Consider the following 23,203-nt stretch of genomic DNA (forward strand, 5'->3'; position numbering starts at 1 on the left):
ACCCCACATGGAATGGCTGCTATCAAAAAGACAAAATATGACAAATGCTAGAGAAATGTGGAGAAAGAAGAACTCTTGTATACTGTGGTTGGGAATGTAAATCAGTACACTCATTATGAAGAACACTACGGAAAGGTTCCTCAAAAACTAAAAATAGATCTACCATGAGGCATCTAACTACAACTGAGTATATATCCAAAGTAATGAAATCAGCACAAAGAGATACTTGCACTCCCATGTTTATTGCTGCATCATTCAGAAAATGTACACACACACACACACACACACATACACACAGGATTATTATTCAGCCATAGAAAAGAATTATCATTTGCAGCAAAATGTCTGGAACTGGAAGACATCATGTTAAGTGAAAATTCAGACACAGGAAGACAAATACGCACACACATACAAAAAAAGTTGATCTGAATGTGGAATTGTGATTACCTGAGGCTGAGGAGGGACAAGAGGGACAGGATGGGGAGACAGGGGTCTTGGATAACACATCAAAACACAGAAGGAATAAGTTCTAGTGTTCCACAGTGGGGTGACTATAGTTCAGAGTAGTCTATATATATTTTATAGGAAGAACTGAAAGGGAGGAGCTCAAAGCTACCAAAGATAAGGAAGTGAAAAGAAGATGGAAATGCTAATTACCCTGATTCGATCAGTAGCTTCTGTATACATGTGGCTAGCAGGTAAAGCTGCCGCCTGCAGTGCCAGCATCCCATATGGGTGCTGCTTTGAGTTGCAGCTGCTCCACTTCCTGTCCAGCTCTCTGCTGTGGCCTGGGAAGGCAGTGGAAGATGGCCCAAGTGCTTGGGCCCTGGCACCCACGTGGGAGACCCAGAAGAGGCTCCTGGCTCTGGATTGGTGCAGCTCCGGCTGTTGCGGCCAATTGGGGAGTGAATCTGCAGATCAAATACCTCTCTGTTTCTCTGCCTCTCCTTCTCTGTTTAACTCTTTCAAGTAAATAAATTTTTTTTAAAAAAGAAATATATTATACTCTGTAACTATAATTATTCCATGTTAATAAAAAATGTAGAGTCCTACCTGGGAGTATTTTCCCCAAACCTGGAAGTTCCCTTAGGTGGCTACCAATCAACAAGGTGCTAGCAGGAAAGCAAGAACTCCTTTCTTCTTAAAGCTTGGGTAAAAACAAAAATCTCAGTGGGAACTCCATCATCAAAGGAAGCAAAGCCCTTGGCTTGGTAACTGAGTTATGCCCAGGATTCAGGCAAGACACCACCAGTAGGGATGGCAACAAGCAACTGGAACTATAATTGTAGTTTCATTACATATAATACAGCTTTTCTGTTTAGAAAATCATTACTATGACAACACTGGAATATTAGGGTTGTGGAAGACATTTAAAAATGTATTTTTCAATAGAAAGGAGAGAACAGCAGATCATATTTTCATCCATTCATTCAAGACCTTCCTTTCCACACATTACAGGTGCTGGAGACTGTAGTCTATCTGTAGTGCTGTGGAACACAATGGAACAACACTGCGTGACTAGGACCAGTCACTCCTAATACTACGAGTCCTCCCCCTAAATGTTAATTCATGCATTCCTTCAAGACACAGTACCTCAGTATTACTGCAACAACATGTTATATGAAGAGATTTTCCAAGCTTTGTTTGGAACTGAATCTGTAAAGAGAAAGAAAGCTTCTAGCAATGAATATTTGGTTTAAACGGCATAAACATGATTATTCTGGGGATTTACTGCAAGTTAATATCTGCAAAATGAAGTGTTCTTTCTCAACACAAACAGGAGTAATCATCTTTAACTTTCCTTTCAAAGGAGAGAAATACAGAAATTAGAAAGCTATAGTTTCCCACTCAGAAAAAAAAGCATAAATGAAAGAAAATAAGGTGTAAATTCTATAACTGACTAGTTTCCAAAATTATAAGGCTTCCATTTCTAAAAATATAGACACTTGTAGTTATTTTCATGTTACCAGCAAATTCCACATCAATTTTAACAGTATTTTCTGTTCTGCTATTTTATACAGTCTTTTTTTTTTTTTTTTTTGACAGGCAGAGTGGACAGTGAGAGAGAGAGACAGAGAGAAAGGTCTTCCTTTGCCATTGGTTCACCCTCCAATGGCCACCGCGGCCGGCGCGCTGCGGCCAGCGCACCGCGCTGATCCGATGGCAGGAGCCAGGAGCCAGGTGCTTTTCCTGGTCTCCCATGGGGTGAAGGGCCCAAGCACTTGGGCCATCCTCCACTGCACTCCCTGGCCACAGCAGAGGGCTGGCCTGGAAGAGGGGCAACCGGGACAGAATCCGGCGCCCCAACCGGGACTAGAACCTGGTGTGCCGGCGCCGCTAGGCGGAGGATTAGCCTAGTGAGCCACGGCGCCAGCCATACATAGTCATCTTTAAAGACAGTAAGTTTGTGTTCCAAACTAAAACTGAGTATCAGTCCACATTTACATATTTTTAAAAAAGACTTACTTATTTGAAAGACAGAGTTACAGAGGTAGAGAGAAAGAGAGGGAGGGAGGTCTTCCATCTGGTGGTTCACTCCCCAGATGGCTGCAATGGCCAGAGCTGTGCTGATCCGAAGCCAGGAGCCAGGAGCTTCTTCTGGGTATCTTGGCCCAAGGAGTTGGGCCATCCTCCACTGCTATCCCAGGCCATAGCAGAGAGCTGGACTGGAAGAGGAGCAGCCAGGACTAGAACCAGTGCCAATTTGGGATGCCAGCGCCTTAGGCCAGGGCATTAACCCACTGCGCCAAAGCGCCAGCCCCCACATTGACGTTTCTGAGGGCAGAAGTTATTTCCAGAAGGTGAAAACCCTTTGGTGTTAATTATTTTGCAAATACTTACCAATTTTTTTTTCATAAGTGAATACAAATTGAAGTCAGTTGTTGGTTTTTTGTTTTGTTTTGTTTTGCTTTGTTTTGACAGGCAGAGTTAGACAGTGAGAGAGAGAGACAGAGAGAGAGGTCTTCCTTCTGTGGGTTCACCCCCTAAATGGCCGCCATGGCAGGAGCTACGCCGATCCGAAGGCAGGAGCCAGGTGCTTCCTCCTGGTCTCCCATGCGGGTGCAGGGCCCAAGCACTTGGGCCATCCTCCACTGCACTCCCGGGCCACAGCAGAGAGCTGGACTGGAAGAGGAACAACTGGGCCAGAACCAGCGCCCCAACCGGGACTAGAACCTGGGGTGCCGGCGCCGCAGGCAGAAGATTAGCCTAGTGAGCCATGGTGCCAGCCGGAAGTCAGTATTTAATGTCATGGCTGTTGATTTCCAACCTAAGTCACCATTATGTTTTAACATTTATGTTTATCTTCTGTTTAGTCATTTTTACAAACTGAGGGCAAAAATACAATAACTTTATTATAAGAAGTATATGAATTTTTTAAAAGATTTTTATTTGAAAGGCAGAGTTAGAGAAAAAGAGATACCTCTTCCATCCTCTAATTGACTTGCCAAATGGCTGTGATGGCCGGATCTGGGCCAGGCTGAAGCCAGGAGCCTGGAGCTCCATTCGAGTTTCCTACATGAGTGGCAGGGGCCCAAGCACTTGGTCCATCATCCACTGTTTTCCCAGATGCATTAGCAGAGCTGGATTGGAAGTGGAGCAACTGGGACTCGAACTGGTCCTCATATAGGATGCCGGTGTTCCAAGTGGTGGCTAAACCCACTGTGCTACAATGCTGGCCCATGAATTTTCCTACGTATCAGTGTGACACTGCTGAACTTGAAATTCTGACTCAGGCATGGCTACCATGAAATGTCTTTGGTTTATAATGGGCAATTATTCGGGGGGGGGGGTGTCCATTTAGGAAAATATAGTATGTAAACGTGGAGAATTACCTGATATAATTAGAGATAATAATTTTAGAGCTGTAAGAAATTCAGATACCATCTAACCCACACTTAATTCCTAGATAAAAGCACAAAGCACAGATGGGCCAAAATCACATTTCTCAGAAGTGCCAGAGCTAGAACTTGAGTTTGAGTCTAATATTCCCAGTCAATTATTCTTTACTGCAAACAGTACTCATAGTTAAGTTTTTTTTTTTTAACTTTTATTTAATGAATATGACATAGTTAAGTTTTTAACAAAACAAAAATGCTCAAATTCTGATTTCGAATCTTCCTAGTTCATTTCTTTTGAATTATGATAGTTAAACTTTAGAAGGACAAAACGCTCAGGATCAAGGAATGGACAATTTAAAGTGGGTAAAATCAAGATCTGATTATGGCCTTTTCCTTTAGTCCTCAAGTCAGCTGACTTCAACACTAATTCTTAGATATTTGTCACCTACCTTTCAGAGGTGTAGATAAGGTTGTGCTAACAGATCAAGATGTGGAGTTGATTTGATGGCAAACTGAAGGTTCATTTGAGCACTTTTCATGCATAGTTACTGCAGCCATGAAGTCAGCTTCTCCTAAAGGAGGTTTTACTCTCAGAGAGCTCACAAAAATAGTAATCTCCATCAGTGACAATAATAGGCAGCTTTCTACTTACTCTTTAAAGTACGCATATCTTAGGTGAAAGCAAACAAGATGGTAAAGCAAACACTACCCCAGGGCGCATTTTTTCACTGACGGATTAGCTAAGTATCAGTTCATAGTGTACTGGGAGCTCTACAGTATCCATGGATGGTATCTTTAAAGCACAAAGCTTTACAGGGTTTCAGGTGGCTGTTCACATTCGGAGCTTAAAGAATAGCAAAGAAAGACACTGTATAAGAGAGATGGAAAATTTCAAATTACAGAAAGTCAAAATGAAAATTTGAAAAGTTAACACATATTTGTTTTTATTTATGGATAACTATCACATGAGTTATAAAGGCGAAAAAAGATGTCATAATGGAACTTGGATGGGTGTATACATGCCGTGGTTAAGAATAAACTGCTCCTACATATTATGGATAGTGAGAACCTCAGTATTAACCGAGAATTGTGATTATTTAAAAAGTATGCAGAACTCATTTAATCTGTGCTTTAGAAGTAACTGCACATAGTGTTAGAAGGAGAAAAGAATGAAAAAGAATACTACCACAGATATACCTGTGTCAAATTCAGAAAAAGCTGCATTCTGTAAAGTCAGTCAGCTGTATTAAAAATGACACAAATCCAAAACAAGGTGTATGTTATATAAAAAGGGACATTGTTAAGAGTTCCTTGCTGCATTACATCCATGGTTTAATCCACAAAATTCCCTTTTAATAATCATTTGGACAGAAGCATGCAAATAGCTTAAGAGTCTTTCCCAAATCCTCTAAGGCTACCCTCTTTTTCAGGAACTAAGCAGGTATTCGGGTAGCTGCTTCCTCTTCTGCATCAGCTCGATTTGCATTAATTTCTGCAAGTGTCCGGCCGAACCGTGCCCATTCATCATTGCGGGGAACGGCAATCTGCTGTTAGAAGAAAGACAATATTTGTGTACTCTGAAGTAAAAGATCATCTTACCACTATTCACTTGGTTTTCAAATAGTTTTCCTATCCATTAAAAAGTAATAATTGACCTGAATGGCCTTTCCATAATTACAGGGAATATAACAATGATTTACAACATTTCAAAATGAAAGACGGTGTTTGTAAAGTGTGTTTTGACAGCATCAGAAAGGACTTTGCTGTTATCACCATCAGTGCAGGAGAGTATAACAATGATGCTTTGTAAATACAGCTGCTGTGCACCGTCACACGGATTCTGCTGGTGGGGAAGAATTCCTGAAGAAAAAGTCTTCCTTATTCTTGCACACTTCTTAGCATGAAACTGTTTTTGAAGCATGGTTCATAACAGCTGGTTTCTAAGTGCTTTTGTTTGGAACCTAAGACAAGCTCTCTGATACCTTCATTTCTTCAACAGAAGGGCATGCTGTTCTCTTCAGGGTTGTACCCTTAGCAAAAGGGGAGAAGCAGCTTAGGGGCTTTGGCTCCACAGAGGCAATCCCATGATAAAAATGGGTGATAACTGCCATTATAATATAGGAGCTGGACACTGCTAGTTAGGGCACAAATCACTCAAGTGCGGCAGATGCATATGCCCGCTTCTAAATCTATACTATCCATTAAGGTGGCTTACTAGCCATAAGGTGACTATTTATATGTTAATTAACTAAAATTAAACTAAAAAATGCAATGCTTTATTTAGCTGTCTCAACTACATTTTAAGTATTCAGCAGCCGAATGCAGCTAATGGCTACTTCACTGGATGGTGTGGATATGGAACATCTCCAGCTGTGTGGTTCTACTGGCTGTTCTAAATAATTCAATCTACCTCCCTCCAAATCCAACTGATAGAGGCTGTGGGGTATCCAGGCAAGATGAGAGATCATAAGACATCACAAAAGAAAAAGTAACTAAGGCACTAGGTAGGGTTGAAGAGGAGGAAATCAGTTTAGGCGTTGTGTACAAAGTCAGAGCCCCAAACATGAGAGCTCTAACTTTTGCTGGATTCAGTTAATATTGATATTGGCTTTGCAACAAGGATCAAGACTCACAATTCTTTTTGTTTTTCAAGTAAATAAATAAATATTTAAAGAATTACAGTGAGAAAGGGAGAGACAGAGATCTTCCATCTGATGGTTTACTCCCCAAATGGCCTCAATGGCTAGGGATGGGTCAGGCTAAAGCCAAGAGCCAGGAGCTTCTTCAAGGTCTCCCACGTGGGTAGCAGGAGCCCAAGCACTTGGGCCATCTTCTGCTGTTTTCCCCAGGCCATTAGTGGGGAGTTGGATCAGAAATAGAGAAGCCAGGACATGAACTGGTGCCCATAAGGGATGCTGGCATTGCAGACAGCAGCTTTACATGCTACACCACAATGCCAGCCTCAAGATTCACAGTTCAAGGACAGGCATCTGGTGCAGCCATTCAGACGCCAGTTAGGACGCCTGCCTGTCTGCCATATCAGAGTACCTAGGTTCGACCTCTTAGTTCCGTTTCCAATTCCAGCTTCCTGCTAATGCATACCCTAGGAGGCAGCAAGTGATGGCTCTAGCACTTGAGTCCTGTCGCTTCTGTGAGAAGCCTGGATAGAATTCTGGGCTCTTGGTTTTGGTGGGGCCCAACCCTGACTGTTGCAGGCATTTGGGGAGTGAACCAACAGTTCGAAGATCTCTGTGTCTGGTCTCCCTCTGTGTGTCTCTGCCTTTCAAATAAACATAATGTTTTTAAAAAGATTCATGAATTACATTGAACATAGTTATCAGGTAACAAAGGACAGTACTTTTTGTTTTTACCACCTGGCCCAAACAAATCTACGTATAAAGAAAAATAAAACCTCAATATCAATTATGTGAAAGCCTAAAGTCCATCTATAACTCCCAATTTCTTCTTTTGCCTAAAGAATTGACGTCTAGCAACACAAGCTTCAAGAAACAAGGTACTTCCAACATATTATATTACCCTCAAAATCTGTCATACAGGGATGCAAGACATCTAGTGCATAAAGAAAACTAATCTCAAGGTATGCCTCTGTGGTGGAAAGTATGGTTTACACAATTCATGAACTTCTAAGATTTAGCCACAGAGCTACTTTGACTACAATGCCACTAAACAGATGTCAAAATTAGAAGCAGCGAGCCCCATACCTCTCCCACATCATATATAACAATCTGTCCTTCGGAATCGCCCACGGCAATCTCTCTTCCCGAATGGGTCCATCTTACGCGATTAAGAGCAGGATTACCTTCCACAGAAATGCTGGCTGTTGGTACCTAAAGTCATTTAAAATACAGTGCAGTGTTAAAAGTTTCATCAAGATTTCTATAAACATGTAAAACAGTAATTCTTATTTCAATCTGGCTATGTTTTTTAAAACAAAGATGGAAACAGATAAAAAATTTTCCCAACTTCCTTGCTGTACAGTGATATATTTTGAATGGCATTTATAGTCAATTCTTGAAAAAGGTCTGGGAAAATAACTTAAGCCCTTACATAAGAAATTCTCACATGACTGGATACATCGGCTTGAAATTTTTTCTCTTTAATAAACTTTAAGAGTTGTTTTAACTTCTTTAAGAAGTCAAGCTGTTTGAAAACATGGCCAAAACTCATTTAGAAGAAAACATGTCAAAAGCTCCCATAAACAGGTTATGTTTCAATTTCACAGGAAGGGAATTACTTTTGTACATAGTATCTCTGCCAGCTGAATTCTGTATTTTATGCACACTTGCTGGAAACACAGTGTACTGAAGGTGCAGTACGAGTCTCTAAAGCCCCTTATTCCCATGAACTGGCTGGAGGGAGGCAGGGTGATGGTGCCAACACAATGGAATAAGGCCTCTGAAATCTGATCACGCCTCTCCTATGCTCAGGGGAAAGACATATTTGCCACACGTGAAGCAAACACTGAGTGTATAATTCAGACTAAAGGTACAACAACATTAAAAAAAAATTTGAAATGAGGCAATAGTAGTCCATAGAACTGACATCATTCAATCCCAAATGACTGAATTAACCCTCTAAAATACCAGTCCTGTTATAAAGAAAACTATTTTGATACATTTTTTGAGTTCACTATTACCAAAATCATCCACATTTAATCGTAACCAAAAATTTCTAAGACCAAAATCTAAACTAATAAAACTGGTACCATTCTAGCTAACTGGAAAATGTATAACCAAGTCCAAACATCTGGCTAGGACTTCTTACCTTTTCCTGGCTATATCTGAATGTTCCTCCCCAAACTGCTACACTAGTAGTTACAGTGTTAAAATTCTTACATTCCAATATATCACTTCCTTGACCTTATAACTTATACTTTAAGGAATTTGGAGAGATGCTACCAGAAGAGACACGGGAGGACGCACCAAGTGACTCTGTCCTCCACAACTGTTAACAATAGAAATGTTAACTTCACTCCCAATAGCAACAGGGAATCCCAAGAACATTTTAAGTCTAAGTTAGTAAAAATATACATTACTAAAAAAAATGATACTGTTAAAGTTCACTGCTAATGATTTTAGGGTAACGATTAGAAAATTTGATGGCTTCCATATTCACTTTAAAGTGACAACACTGATTTCAATCCTTCACTGAAATAGTCATCAAATATATTTTTCCTTCATTCAGACAAGTCAGGGTAAGCCTAATGTTTATGGATGATAAGCAATTCTATCAAGGCTAAGAGATCATTTAAAAATTCAGAATTAAAAATAAGATACTTTCAGCAGTCTCAAAACTGCCTGTTTCCTTGCTTATAAATGCAAACTGTTTCAGCTCCAGCTGCCTTATGACGGAGACTTTAGCAGGACATTAGAGATGTGACAGAGCTTGTCAGAAGGAACAGGAAAGGCCCCAGTGCTCTTGGCAACATTATTTCTCCCATCAGCTCTACACAGCACACTGCTATTTAGGGTACAAAGCTGATTTGGTTCCTTTGTGATGAAGCTACAATCATACATACAGCCCTTTTACATTTCTTGGGATAAAAGGAATTTCACAAATTATTCAATAAATCTCCAATTTTCTATTTTTCAGTACAGTTTTTGTTATTTTCCTGCTCACCTCTGTATCATTATTGAGATTCCACAAATCCAATCTCCCCATGCCATCCACACAGGCAAATAGGGCTGGATGGGTGGGTGACCACATAACATCATAAACATAGTCTGAATTGTCTTCAAATGAGTATAAAGGCTTGTTATTCTGAAAGGGAAAAGTTGATTCTTAGCATAGTCAAAATATGATATACACATATATCATTAACTTACTTATTGAAAAATATGATACACATTCAATATCTGTAACATTTTATGATATTTAATTCAGCCTAGAAGTTCCTATACTTGGTTTCACTACAGAATCACTGGGAGTTATAAACTAAGAATTGACTAGTGAATTTCATTTTTTTTTAACTTACAGATGATTTAATGTACCAATTTTCTTTTTTTAAAGATTTTATTTATTTGACAGGCAGAGTTACAGATAGAGAGACAGTGAGAGACAGAGACAGAGAGAGAGAGAGAGACAGAGAGAGAGGTCTTCCTCTCCGTTGGTTCACTCCCCAAGTGGCCACAACGGCCGGAGCTATGCTGATCCGAAGCCAGAAGCCAGGAGCTTCCTCCTGGTCTCCCATGCAGGTGCAGGGCCCAAGCACTTGGGCCATCCTCCACTGCCTTTCTGAGTCACAGCAGAGAGCTGGACTGGAAGAGGAGCAGCTGGGACTAGAACCGGCACCCATATGGGATGCTGGCGCCGCAGGCAGAGGATTAACCTAGTGCGCCATGGCGCTGGCCATACCAATTTTCTTAAGAAAAAAATATAGCATACTTAAAGGGCCAGTGCTGTGGCTTAGCAAGCTTAGCCTCTGCCTGCAGCACCAGCATCCCATTCGGGTGCTGGTTCAAGTCCCAGCTACTCCACTTCCAATACAACTCCTTGTCAATGTGCCTGGGAAAGCAGTGGAAGATGGCTTGGGCCCCTGCATCCATGTGGGAGACCCAGAAAAAGCTTCTGGCTCCTGGCTTCAGTATGGCTCAGCCCTGGTCTTTGTAGTCATTTGGGAAGTGAACTAACAGATGGAAAATCTTTCTGTCTCTGCCTCTCAAATAAATAATTTTTTTTAAATACTTCAAAAAATTGTCAATGAGAGAGTTCTGGAAAGACAATAGTGGTAGCATACTTTTTGAATCATCTGTAACTCTCTCCACACACCAGATAGAGAACAGTAAAACCCAAAGATTCACAGACAACGTCTAGAACATGGGGAGATAGGCCTCCAGAGGTAAACAGGTGGAAACCTCTGACAACTGTATCAGCATCTGTGGGGGAAGAAGTGGTTAGGAAGGTAGGACTGACAGCTGGAGAACTGAAGAAGCCCACCCCCAACAAGCAGATGTTCACAGGGCAGCATAGCAGGTCAAACTCAGAATGGCAACAGAAATTGAAAGGAGTGTGGCACAATCACACTTATAAACAAATGCAAGCAGACTGCAATGAGACAGAAGTAAGGTCTGACGATTCAGGCTGGGCTCTAAAAACTCTCAATACTGCCAAACCAAAGCTCCTGTCTAAGCCCAGGTCTCCTTGAAGAGAAACTGCAAGGAGTAAAACCCAAAATGTGAAATAAAGGACCGGAGGAACAAAGGAACAAGAAGGCTTGAATAAAAGTGGTGGAGGGGAACGGAAAAGGCATATCTCAGAAAGTATAAGGTATTTTACAGATATGTTGTCATTCAGAAAGTACAATACACACACACACACACACCACCACCACTCTACAAGATTAATCACTGAAGAAAGAGTTTAACAAAGACTCATACAAGGTAAGCCATTCTTCCCATTCCATCCTAAAAATACAGAAAAGCCTATTTCACCAGCAGACAAGAAACAACAGTAAAGGATCTCAATCAAATCCGATACAAAATTAAAATTATTGTGATATCAGAAAAAGTAAATGGAGAAAGAAAAATCTTTTCAACAAATGGTACTGAAACAACTGGTATTACACATAGAAAAGAATAATGGTAGACCCCTCTTTCCTCAAACCATACACAGAAATTAACTATAACATCTAAAGAGAAGAGCTAAAACTATAAAACTTACAAGAAAGCAAAGAAATAAACATTTGTGACCCTGGTCTTGGCCATGATTTCTCAGATATGAAGCTAAAAACACAAGTGACAAAAAGTAGACAAACTGGCTTAAATAAACGAAACACTTTTGTGTTTCAAATTGTACCCTCAACAAAGTGAAAAAGCAACCTACCCAATGGGAGGAAATATTTGCAAACCATAATTTATTTGATCAATGAGTTGTATCCAGAACTCTAACAAAAGCCATTAAGCACATGGCAAGATGCCCAACATCACTGGTCACAAGAGGAAGGCCAATCAAAAGCACAATGAGATACCACCTCACACCACTGGGATGGCCAGAATAAAAAATAACAGTAACAAGTGAGGCTATGAGAAACCAGAACCCTCAGACCTTACTAGCAGGAATGTAAAATGCTACAGCTACTTTGGCAGATCCTCAAACTGCTAACTGGTTATCATAGAACCCAACAGTTCTACTCCAAGTATATACCCAAGAAACATGAAAATGTACACATAAACACTTATATATGAGTGCTGATCACAGCATAATTTATAATAGCCCAAGAGTGAAGCAATCCAAATAATTCATCAACTGATAAACAAAAGGGAGTATATTTATACAATGGGATGATATTCAGCCATAAAAAGAATGAAGTTGATATTTGCCACAATGCGGATGGCCCTTGAAAACAACATGTGTATGTAAAGTGATTCCATGAGATGTCCATGAGTTGTCTGTAAAGCCTCATCTACAGAGATAGAAAGATTAGTGGTTTCTAGGAAATGTATAAGTAGAAATTAGGAACAACTACTACTGAATATAGAATTTCTTTCTGAAATTTGAAAGTGTCCTAAAATTAGATACTAGTGACAGTGTATACATCTATGAACACAGTAAGAACCACTGAACTCTACATGTTAGAAAGTTGAGTTGTAGGGCCAGTGTAGGGCGTTAAGCTGCCGCCTACAACACAGACAATCCATATGGGTGCCAGTTTGAGTCCCAGCTGCTCCACTTCCCATCCAGCTCCCTGCTAATGGTCCTGGGAAAACAGCAAAAGATGACCCAAGTGCTTGGGCCTTGCACCCATGTGGGACAACTGGATAGATCCAGACTCCTGGCTTCAGCCTGGTCCAGCCCTGACTGTTGCAGCCGTTTGGGGAGTGAACTAGCAGGTAGAGATCTTACCCTCTCTGTCTCTCCCTCTCTCTCTAGCTCTGCCTTTCAAATAAATAAACTTTGAAAAAGGTGAATAGTATAGTATATGAAAATCTCAATAAAGCATTTTTCTTAAAAAAAAAAAATGAAGTGAATTTTTAAAAAAGTGATAGAAATAATTAGCACTGACACATCTATAAAGCCACTTTAGAAAACTGCTTGGTGTTATCAACTTAAAGCTTAATATATGCATAGCCTGTGACCAAGTATAGTGTGTATAGTGATCAAAAGACAAATACAGGGGCCGGCGCTGTGGCGCAGCGGGTTAACACCCTGGCCTGACATCCCATATGGGCACTGGTTCTAGTTCCGGCTGCTCCTCTTCCAATCCAGCTCTCTGCTATGGCCTGGGAAAGCAGAAGATGGCCCAAGACCTTGGGCCCCTGCACCCGCATGGGAGACCTGGGAGAAGCTCCTGGCTTCGGATCAGCGCAGCTCCAGCCATTGCGGCCATCTGGGGAGTGAACCATCGGACGGAAGACCTCTCTCTATCTCTCTGCCTCTCCTCTCTCTGTGTAACTCTGACTTTCAAATAAAAAATCTTAAAAAAAAAAAAAAGACAAATACAAGGGTGGCACTCTGGTGCAGTGGGTTAGGCTGCCATCTGCAGTGCCAGCCATCAGTCCTGGCTGCTCCACTGGTGATCCAGAGGCTGCAGTTGTAGCTCAAGCAATAGGGTTCCAGCCACCCACAAGGGACACCTGAATTGAGTTCCCAGCTCCCAGCTTCAGCTCCTGCTGGGGGCCATCAGTGGCACTTGAGGGACTGAACTAGCAAATGCATAAGTAATGGTTTTAAAAAGCATGGAAATACAAAGTAGTCAACTCACAAAGACAGTACCCATTCAAGCATTGTCCAGGAGAGGGGAAGTGTCAGGCAATCGCTTTTGAGAATTACTATCCCAGGACAAGGCTCCGTCTATTCGAATGAATCAAGCTATCTTAGCTTGATGCTATTAAACATTCAAATTATAAAACTTCTTTTGTTCTAATTCCTTACTCCCTAAGCAATCTACTGATTATAATTTGCTTCCCATGTGGGTTGTCTACAGGGTAACAATGAGCTGGGCAGGTCAGCATTGAGTATCTGGGCCTTCTGGCAGTTATGTTTCTCATTGTAAATTAATAAATTGACATTCTTCAACATATCAATGTCCTAGGAGCCTGTTAGTTCCAGTCAGCACTCCCTGTTTAATCAACTCTAGTGGACTGATGAAATTAGGCTTCTCACTATGCAAAGGAGAGGCTGGACACTGGCCAGGGGCAAGCTGTTGAGATAAGTGCTACTTTGTGGGACTGGGTCCAGTTCAGTCCCCAAGAGATACCCCAACTTCAAAGCATTCATTTTAACTTGTCTAATAAATGTACTGTTGGAATTTTACCTCTCTTTTAATGCTGGTACCCTCTAAGAGTTAAACAAGTAAGCTATTTTAGGAGGGGCTTTGAGACATCAGATTGTGGAAAATTTAAAGGTACTTATGAACTATGAAATTCTGAAAACTGCTTATTATAAGAAATTGTAACATCAACCATCTTGTCTTCTCTGAGACCAGAACATACTATATATACATTAAAAAGTTTTGTCTCCCGGCCGGCGCTGCAGCTCACTTGGCTAATCCTCCGCCTGCGGTGTCAGCACCCCAGGTTCTAGTCCCGGTTGCCCCTCTTCCAGTCCAGCTCTCTGCTGTGGCCCGGGAAGGCAGTGGAGGATGGCCCAAGTGCTTTGGCCCTGCACCTGCATGGGAGACCAGGAGGAGGCACCTGGCTCCTGGCTTTGGATCGGCGCAGTGCGCCGGCTGTGGCAGCCATTTGGGGGATGAGCCAATGGAGGGAGGACCTTTCTCTCTAACTCTGCCTGTCAAAAAAAAAAAAAAAAAAAAAAAAGGTTTGTCTCCCAAATAAATAATTCCTCCATTTTAACAGTTACCTGAAAGAAGTATGGGTAAATGTAGGGGAACGCTGAGCTAATTTACCAAGTCTACCTGTACTCAAACTCTTTTAGAAGCTTCAAGGCTATCCTGAAGAAACTTCCACTCTTCACTTTTTTGTGCTACCATTTTTCAGACCTGCTGAAGTATCTTTGTTGTGAATTTTTTAAATTTGCTATTTTGAGATGATAACAGTGTCTTCAAAAAACTATTAGATAGCAATGTCTTGATTGGTATAAACTTGACCTATATGTGAAAAATAATCTATTGTTTGCTTTCTACACTAAAAATAGCTGAGCTCAATAACGTAGTGAAAATAATTTGATGAACTAGAACTCTGACTGTTTTAAATTCCTGAGCAGATAACGATTAGAGGCTGGCCACAGATGTAGGTTCCTTTAAATTTGAGAAAATGCCAAATCAAGATTTCTAGGGATTTTCAATGAACATGCAGAAAGGATTTCTAGAGGCAGGTGTTGAGTCTAGCTATTAAGATGACTGGTCCCTTATTGGAGTACTTGGATTTGATGTCTGCCACTGGCTCCAGCTTCCTGCTAATGCAGACCTTGGGAGACAGCAGTGGCTCAAGTTATTATGTTCCTGCCACCCAAGTGGGAGACCTGGATTGAGTTCCCAGTGCCTGGCTTCAGCCTCCCAGGACCATCTGTGGGCATTTGAGGAGTGAAGCAGTAGATGGGAACTCCCTCAAAAAAAAAAAAATAAATAAAATAAAATAAAAAATAAAAAATAAAAATAAAAAAAAAGTTTCCTTCTATTCATTATTACCATACAGAGTCTTCATCAGGTTTTTAGCAGGGCAGAAATAAACAACACAACTAACCAGGATGTGCAAATTTAGGAAGAATGTCAAGATGCAATGACACAGGGGCCATGGGATAGCCAAATATAGTTACTTAGCAGATTATTGCTGCTTTACCTCTACCTTTCACAGAGTGGAATTATTTGTGTACAGAAAAGTCAGAATAAAGTAAAATTCTTCTGATAAAGTTGTACAGGGAACCTGGAGCCTAATTCTAGGCTGTTCCATCCTCTAACCTCCACTGGGAAAGTGGTCAGAGGGAGCAGAGAGGCATATTTCACAACTGAGCGAACATATGGATAAGGTTCAAGAAGAAAGCAATGCCTAGCCTAATTAGTAAGGAAAGAGATACACTTGTCTGTCATTCTTATTTGGAAGGCACTTCTATGTTGAGATACAGTAAAACACAAAAGGAAAAGTATCAACCACTAATCTACTAGCTATATAGTTCCACAAAAGCAAGTACTGATCAGTCTGCCAACACAGAGAAGTTATTTTCTTGATTAGGCAAGATGATCTTCAAATTTTTAAATCCTGTTGTTAATGTACATAAAGATGGATGCCGCCAATTCAAATCAAAAGGAATCTGGCAAACAAAATCCTTGACATTTTTTTTAAAGAAATCTACAAATAAAAAAAGATTCTTTTCAATTTTTTAAAAGGAAAGCTGGCCAAAAGCTAACAGAGATGCAGTGTCTCCTGTGACTATACATAGGACTGCTCAGCTGATGGCATATCCAGAAATCTAATAGGTTACATGGCTCTTTGAAGACTATCAAGAAATAGTAGGCATCGCCTTCCCAATTCTGTATCTTGCTTTGGGTTGACCAGCTGGATGGTGCATTTCTTAGACTGTAGTTTTGACAATCTTCTTCTTCCTCTACCTTTGTGAACTTATAAATCTCATTAAAAAAAACAAAAAATTCAACAATCCAAGAAACAAAACAGATGACTTTCTGAATACACTTGGGTTCTGATTCTCATTAAGAGTAAAAATGGCAACTGAACACTGGTAAGTCTACTATATCCTGGACACTGTTAAGTACTTTTCTACATGTCCCTTACATTAGACTTCAGGTAAGTACTCTTTTTATGCTAATGCCAAACCTGCAAATACTCAATTGTAAAAGGCAAGCTTTTAAAGGTATAGTTTTCTAACTCACTTTGTATTCAACTGAAAGGAAGCATCAAGAAAGAACAAGAGTAAACAGTGAGCTCATCACAGATTTCTGATGCCAATACTTGATAAATAAATAGTAGTTCACTTTAACAGCCAAGAACATCTCTGAAGACCACTAGGTAGGTATTTTCAAAGAAACTGAAGAACTAAAGATGGTCTCTAAACTATGTTTCAAGATAAATTATTCAAAAACCCAGTATTTAGGATGAAGTAAATAAAAATAGGGGAAAAGAGAAGCTTAACATTTAACTTAATTTAAATAGAATTAAAATATACTGAGTATGTTGTTTTACCAGCAACAGTGTGATACCGCCAACAAAAAAACAAAACAAAACAAACCCCTAGATAGCAAAGTTAAGGTGCTTTGACTATATAATGGAGTCAAATGAAGCCACCAAGTTTCGCACAAGAGGTAACGTTCCCTATTTGGATTTGTTTGAGACTTTCAATGGGGCAGGGCAATGTCACATCTATCTGGAATTGCTAGAGAATCAGGAAGCATTTTGTATCATAAACGAGTTTTTCAAATAACTTAATTTTATTAAAATCAAAACTATTTAAATTCCTTATCACAGATTAACAATGCATCCATACCTTTACACGCAATGCTTTTTTTTTTTTTTTTTGCCAGGCAGAGTTAAACAGTGAGAGAGAGACACAGAGACACAGACAGTGAGAGAGAGACAGAGAAAGGTCTTCCTTCCATTGGTTCACTCCTCTAATGGCCGCTACGGCTGGTGCTGTGCCGATCCGAAGCCAGGAGCTGGGTACTTCCTCCCGGTCTCCCATGTGGGTGCAGGGACCCAAACACTTGGGCCATCCTCCACTGCCCTCCCGGGCCACAGCAGAGAGCTGGACTGGAAGAGGAGCAACCGGGACTATTATCTGGTGCTCCAACCGGGACTAGAACCCGGGGTGCCAGTGCTGCAGGCGGAGGATTAGCCTAGTGAGCTGCGGAGCTGGCCTACACAATGCTTTCTTAACTATTCAAATTTATTATGTATAACTTTATTGTGCAGGACTTATTGTAAGTCAATTTCTCTCTTTTCTCCTATTTTCCATCAGCCCTGTGAACTACTATAGTTCTGAATAAGCCCCTAAAAACTCTCCCAAGAGCAAACACATGGCTTTTGCGTTGGGCTGAATGACAACTGTACGAGGTGCTATGTGAGACATTCAGGGGCTTTTTTTTCCCTAACCTAGTTCAGGGTAAACAGTTCTGTGTTGGAAAAGCCTGACTGGTGGGAATAATGATCTTTGATTATGTCTGGACTTTTCATATTTGCCAGCATGGTTTTACAAAAACTACAACATCTAGTAGCTTACCTATGTTCAGTGTAACTTCTAATCAGGTTTAATTTAACAGTGAATCATTCTAAGCTCTTTAAAAAGCTTTTTATCTTTCCTTTGAAGTATTAGAGCACCACCTTGTGTTAGAAACCCTAGCAAATGAGCAGACATCTGTATTTTTAGGTACCTTAGTTGTCCAAAGTTTTACTGTCCAGTCAAATGATGAAGTGACAAAAAGATGCGAGAAGTCTACTGCTCCAACAGCTGCATGACAATGGATGCCAGTGATTGGTCCTTGATGTCCCTCAAACATCTCACTGATTCCAGCTTTGCTGTTTCATAAAAGAGAAAACATTAGGGAAATCTGTTGTAAGCAGACCACTTACAGACACATTTTATTACAGGTTTTTATATTGGATCCTGACTTAATTTAACTTTGTGCTCACAGCACATCAGGATAACTTAAAATCGTCCAATATGTAAGTGGTGGAATAGAGACAAAGGGATGCTACATGTATGAGACACAACCTGGGAAACTTTTAAATCAAAAAATCAAGAGCAGTGAAGTGAAGGTGATCTGTATCTGAGATGAAATCCAGACACTCGATTTTTTTAAGGAAGCAATTGATAAGGTACAGCTAGACAATTTCAAAACCGATTGAACAGCAGGAGAAATGAGGTCAATTTAAACGTGGCCGTGACACTGCTGTGCAATTATCAGGAGAACTGAACTAAAGCTCACAGAACAAATAAGCTGAAATGGGAAAACACTTAAAAATATTATTTACAAGTCTGAGGATCAGTATATGGTATGTACATATTATATGTATCACTGTGGATGTATGTACATATTATATGTATCATTGCTGAATGTTCCCTTACCAGTAACTTCTATGAGTGTGTGCACACAAAAAACCACAATATACCACAACCTACAAAGTCCAGCACACATCATGAATCCAAAATGATGAAAAAAAAGTGTAAGTTTTAATTTATATGCCTGAACTCAATCTGTCACAAATAACAAGTGGCTCCAGCACAGATTTCTACTTAAATAAGGGGCAATTTGTTTCAATGAGATCACTCAAGGAGAATGTTAAATAACTATAAATTCCAGTTGGGGTTTACCTGCCATGGCGGCAAGCTGTGTACACAGAACCTTCTTCACTCCCAACAACAAAGTTGTTGACATCTCCAACAGGGAAGGACATGGATGTCACAGCTACTGCTTTTGACTGTTTATGAACCAACTCCATGCTATCCTAAATGGGGAAAATACAGGAAGTCATTTTGTAAACTTGCAACCTAATTGTTGCAGAAAAACTTGTAGTTTTAAATGGTTTGTAAACAATTCTTTCATTAAACTATTTATAGAGTATCTACCTTAATTAAATGAAGCAAGTTTAAAAATAAAATATATATATGATAAACTGCATTTAACATGCATTTAGGTTTATAAGCTGTTACAAATAAACTTATAATACTATCACAAAACATAAGCTGCCGTTTATATACACACATTTTTAAATAAAATTTTCCTCAAAATCTGACAGGTTTCCAAGTTTAACCTACCTGTGGATGAGAAAGCATGTCCAGACTCCATGAACAAATTTTTCCATCAGTGGAGATACTAATTAGATTGTGAGCATTTTGTGTTCCAACAACATTTACACAATATACAGGGTGCTAGAAACATTAAAGAAGGTTTTCAGAAATTATTTTACCAAAAAGTAAAATAAAACTTTCAGTCTAGTCACAGGCAATCTATTCCATATCAAAACAGATTCCTAACTTAAGGACATTTTTAATGTGAAATTGCTGCTATTCTGTTGATTAACAAAAGGTAGGTCTCAGAAGAGAGAGGAGTTCCTGATAAGCTCATCTGTTTTTATCTCTAAAAATACAGAAAAAAGATCCTGGTTCTTGTTTGCTAAGTGGGGAATTCAGACATCAAAGGAAGCACTTTCTGAGACTACTCTGAGGACTGACACTAAGTAGTTAATGGTGAAGGTTCACAGAAGTCTAATGGAAAACAACTTTATTTACTCACTGTGTGTGCAGCAGCTGACAGTGGAGTTCTTTGCACAGGAGTCCTTTTATTGCTACGGTTATCCCAAAGCACAATTTGGCCTGAATATGTACCACCAACAACAAGATTTGGATGAAATTTTGCAAATGTAGCAGACATCACAGCTGACTGCAAGAAAGATTTTTACACTTAAGGTTCAAATGGCAAAAGTATGACAAGCTATAAATATAAATCTGTTCCCCAAAAAAATTCCCTCTTCACTGTAGGATATTAGAAGTTACAAAAAGAAATAAATTCATTAAGAGTTTTCATTTTGTTTCCGAAATATATATCTTAAGACAACTTTAGGCTTAAGAGTCAGATATAATGACTGTCGACATAAATTTATTTAAGCAATTTATCAAAGAAAGCAAACAATTATTTCCTTTGATTACAATATTCAAATGATACCTGAACCTGCTTTGGCCTCTGACTGTAATCTGACAGTAGAGTACGTACTCGTTTTGATTCAGTTAAGTGTTTATTCAAGATTAACTTATGTTAAAAGAAAAGGCTTGCAAATTCTAAGCATCTAGAAAGTCCACTTAAAAAATCTGCATCTGCTTCCTACTTCAGCCATATGTTTCTACTTAAAACTATCTAATTCCAACTCCTCAGGCCATGTATAAGTAACCCAGTGGGCCAACATCTAATTGTGTATTCAGCAAATAAGTTCCTGGGAAACTCCCTAAAGAAAAGACATTTTAGAAAAGATGCCTTTTATATAATCAATCACAATAACAGAAAATCACAACTGCAAAGGACTTTAGGTGTGATTAAGCATTTTAAGAGATGTCAGAAAACCTACAAAAGACAGATCATGTTGAACTAAAAAGTCTTCGGTTTTCTGTTAACATCTGTTTGCAAATATGGAGTTGTGTAGTAAATGCCAATCCAATGAAATCATTATGTTGACAAGAAAAGAAAAAAGGCACTTGTCTAAATGCATTAATGTTTCTTAAACTTGAGAAAGACTGTTAAAAGACCATCTTACCTGGCAGTGAAACACATACTCTGGGGTAGTTTTTTTGTATTTCATATTCCATACCAGGGCCACGCCATCAGGCTCATGAGGAGCATCTTCATTGTTATTATAGGAAGCCACGAGTAACTCTGGGTACTGCTCACAAGAATTAAGGCAAAAAGAAATGCCAAATATAAGAACTGTTGTATGTTACTACTTGTTCAACTGTCTTTATCAGTATATTCTGAAAATGGAAATATCTAACACTTTACCAAGAAAGGATCTCTCTAGACTTATGCTCATTGGTCTCATGCAGTTATTTTACATGCTTTAACATTCAAATATTTAATTGAATTACATTTTCAAATTTTACACAAAGGATGGTATATAACTGAAAATTGTAACATAAGGCTTGGGCACAAATAGAGTTCTAAGTTTTAAATGCAAAGAATGCTGCCAGTCCTTTTTTGCAAAGTACACAAAACAAAATGAATAGGGTAACTAGAGCCATCAGTCATCATTATTTTATTTTAATAATATATATTGACTTCATTACACAAAGTTCTATAATTAAAACTACCCACTAATTATAATATAAAAACAAATAAATAGTAACCAATTCTGTTATATTTTACCTGAGAAGACCAATCCAAACAACTAACCACCCGATGCTTTGACCAACGTTCATCAAAAAACTGTCGACTTAGTGATAGTTTAGCACCTGCTTGAATCTCTCTACAGCAAAAGATCAAATCCAAAAAAGGTGATGTTATAACTTATATGTCAGTCTTAATCTGAAAGTAATTTAATACTGCTGAAGCTATAATCTTTGCAATTAAACATTACCCTTCCTTGTCTTCCAAATCTCTCCCACTGTAGTCAAAGAAGATGTTAATCTGCTCAGAAAGAGCTCTTTCTACAATTCTTGTGGAATGGTCAAAGAAACTTAAAAATTCCTCAGAGTGCAAGATTTGTTGCTTTTCTTCTTCAGTCAGTTCATGAGGGGGTGCTGGAAAACAAACGTTTTGGTTTTTTTTTTTTTAGATCTGATTTATGTCAGTCAAATCATGTCAGCTCACTTTCAGAGATGAGATTAGGGAATGCCACTCATTCTTCTATAACCAGACTTACCTCTGATGTAAAGCATTACTACTACTTTAATACATAAATAAGAAATCTTGCTAGAAAGCACCATGATTTCTAGAGTTAAATCATTTAAGATAACCTTTATTATCGTTTTCTTCATCTTTCTGCACAATTTTCTCTTCCTCAGCTTCAACTGGTGGTTTAGGAGTTACTACATCATCTTCTTCCTCTTCATCTAAAAAAGAAATTATTTTTATGAATACAACCAATAATTTGAGGTAGTATTTCGAAAGGCATCACAACTTTTAAGATAAGAGCAAAGTAAACCAGTGATAAGACACAAGCACAAACAACATGATTTTACTAACACAACTGTAAAGAAAGAATTAGGTGGAACCTCCTGGACCTCATCAATTGTCATACTAAATTCTGTGGCTATATAAATTGAAGTAAGATACATAAGCAATTAGGATGAATTCCTCATGGAAGTCTCCAAGAAGCTTGTAAGCATTCATCGTTCTAGACAGAACATTCAACTCCTGCATGGTTTCATATAGCATGCTGACACATTAGTGCTGTAGAATGAAGAAAATCAAACGTCTAAAATAGCACACAGAGCTGGCTACTTACTTGTGATCTGACACCATCAGTGTCTAATGGGTCTTCATATGGCATAAAGACAGTGTACATTAACTCAGGTTGCTATCTGAGAGGCAGATTTTAAAGATAATAGCTATGAGCCCACATTTTCTATTCTGTCATTTTAAATGAAAGTCAATTATTAACTACCATATATGATATGGTAATATGGTAGTAAGTACATAAAATAATGTTTTCTTAATTTGAGTAAAAATATACATTGAAATAATATACAATGTTTACAAAGGCTTTATAAATTATTAAATCTCTTACATCCCCAAACCAGGCAATAACAAAATAACTTATTTTAAAATGTCATGGAACATAAAATCCTGCTAATCTTCTCTTTCACTATATACTTAAGAGGATTTTGATGCAAAGACAAAAAACAAACAAAACCCAAAAACCAAGCGTGTTTTTATTGTCCACACACGTGTTATCTGTCTATAAGGGACAGGCAGCAGGCATCTAGAGCAGAGTGCACCTCAAGTAATGAGT

At 39.1% G+C, this 23,203-nt stretch overlaps 1 protein-coding gene across 17 annotated transcripts in view; it reads right to left on the reverse strand.

Annotated features, from left to right (window-relative positions):
* Positions 1–4,757: 4,757 nt before the first annotated feature.
* The window catches only part of DYNC1I2 (dynein cytoplasmic 1 intermediate chain 2), a 68,978-nt gene continuing 50,532 nt past the window's right edge, over positions 4,758–23,203 (reverse strand). For 10 of the 17 annotated variants that reach the window (XM_070070700.2, XM_017342926.4, XM_089328167.1 and 7 more), the window contains 11 exons: positions 22,206–22,301; positions 21,827–21,989; positions 21,616–21,715; positions 21,011–21,136; positions 19,999–20,145; positions 19,521–19,634; positions 19,077–19,210; positions 18,136–18,280; positions 9,480–9,620; positions 7,562–7,687; positions 4,758–5,386 (listed from right to left, as the gene is read on the reverse strand). In XM_070070700.2, the coding sequence (XP_069926801.1) occupies positions 5,273–5,386; positions 7,562–7,687; positions 9,480–9,620; positions 18,136–18,280; positions 19,077–19,210; positions 19,521–19,634; positions 19,999–20,145; positions 21,011–21,136; positions 21,616–21,715; positions 21,827–21,989; positions 22,206–22,301 (1,406 nt within the window). In that variant the 3' untranslated portion in view covers positions 4,758–5,272. The remainder of the gene's footprint in view (positions 5,387–7,561; positions 7,688–9,479; positions 9,621–18,135; positions 18,281–19,076; positions 19,211–19,520; positions 19,635–19,998; positions 20,146–21,010; positions 21,137–21,615; positions 21,716–21,826; positions 21,990–22,205; positions 22,302–23,203) is intronic. The other 7 variants (XM_070070701.2, XM_089328166.1, XM_089328168.1 and 4 more) reach the window with 1 other exon arrangement.

The sequence above is a fragment of the Oryctolagus cuniculus genome, chromosome 3 (genome assembly GCF_051225735.1).
Source record: "Oryctolagus cuniculus isolate XC-2025 breed Fujian yellow rabbit chromosome 3, ASM5122573v1, whole genome shotgun sequence".
NCBI classification, from domain to species: domain Eukaryota; kingdom Metazoa; phylum Chordata; class Mammalia; order Lagomorpha; family Leporidae; genus Oryctolagus; species Oryctolagus cuniculus.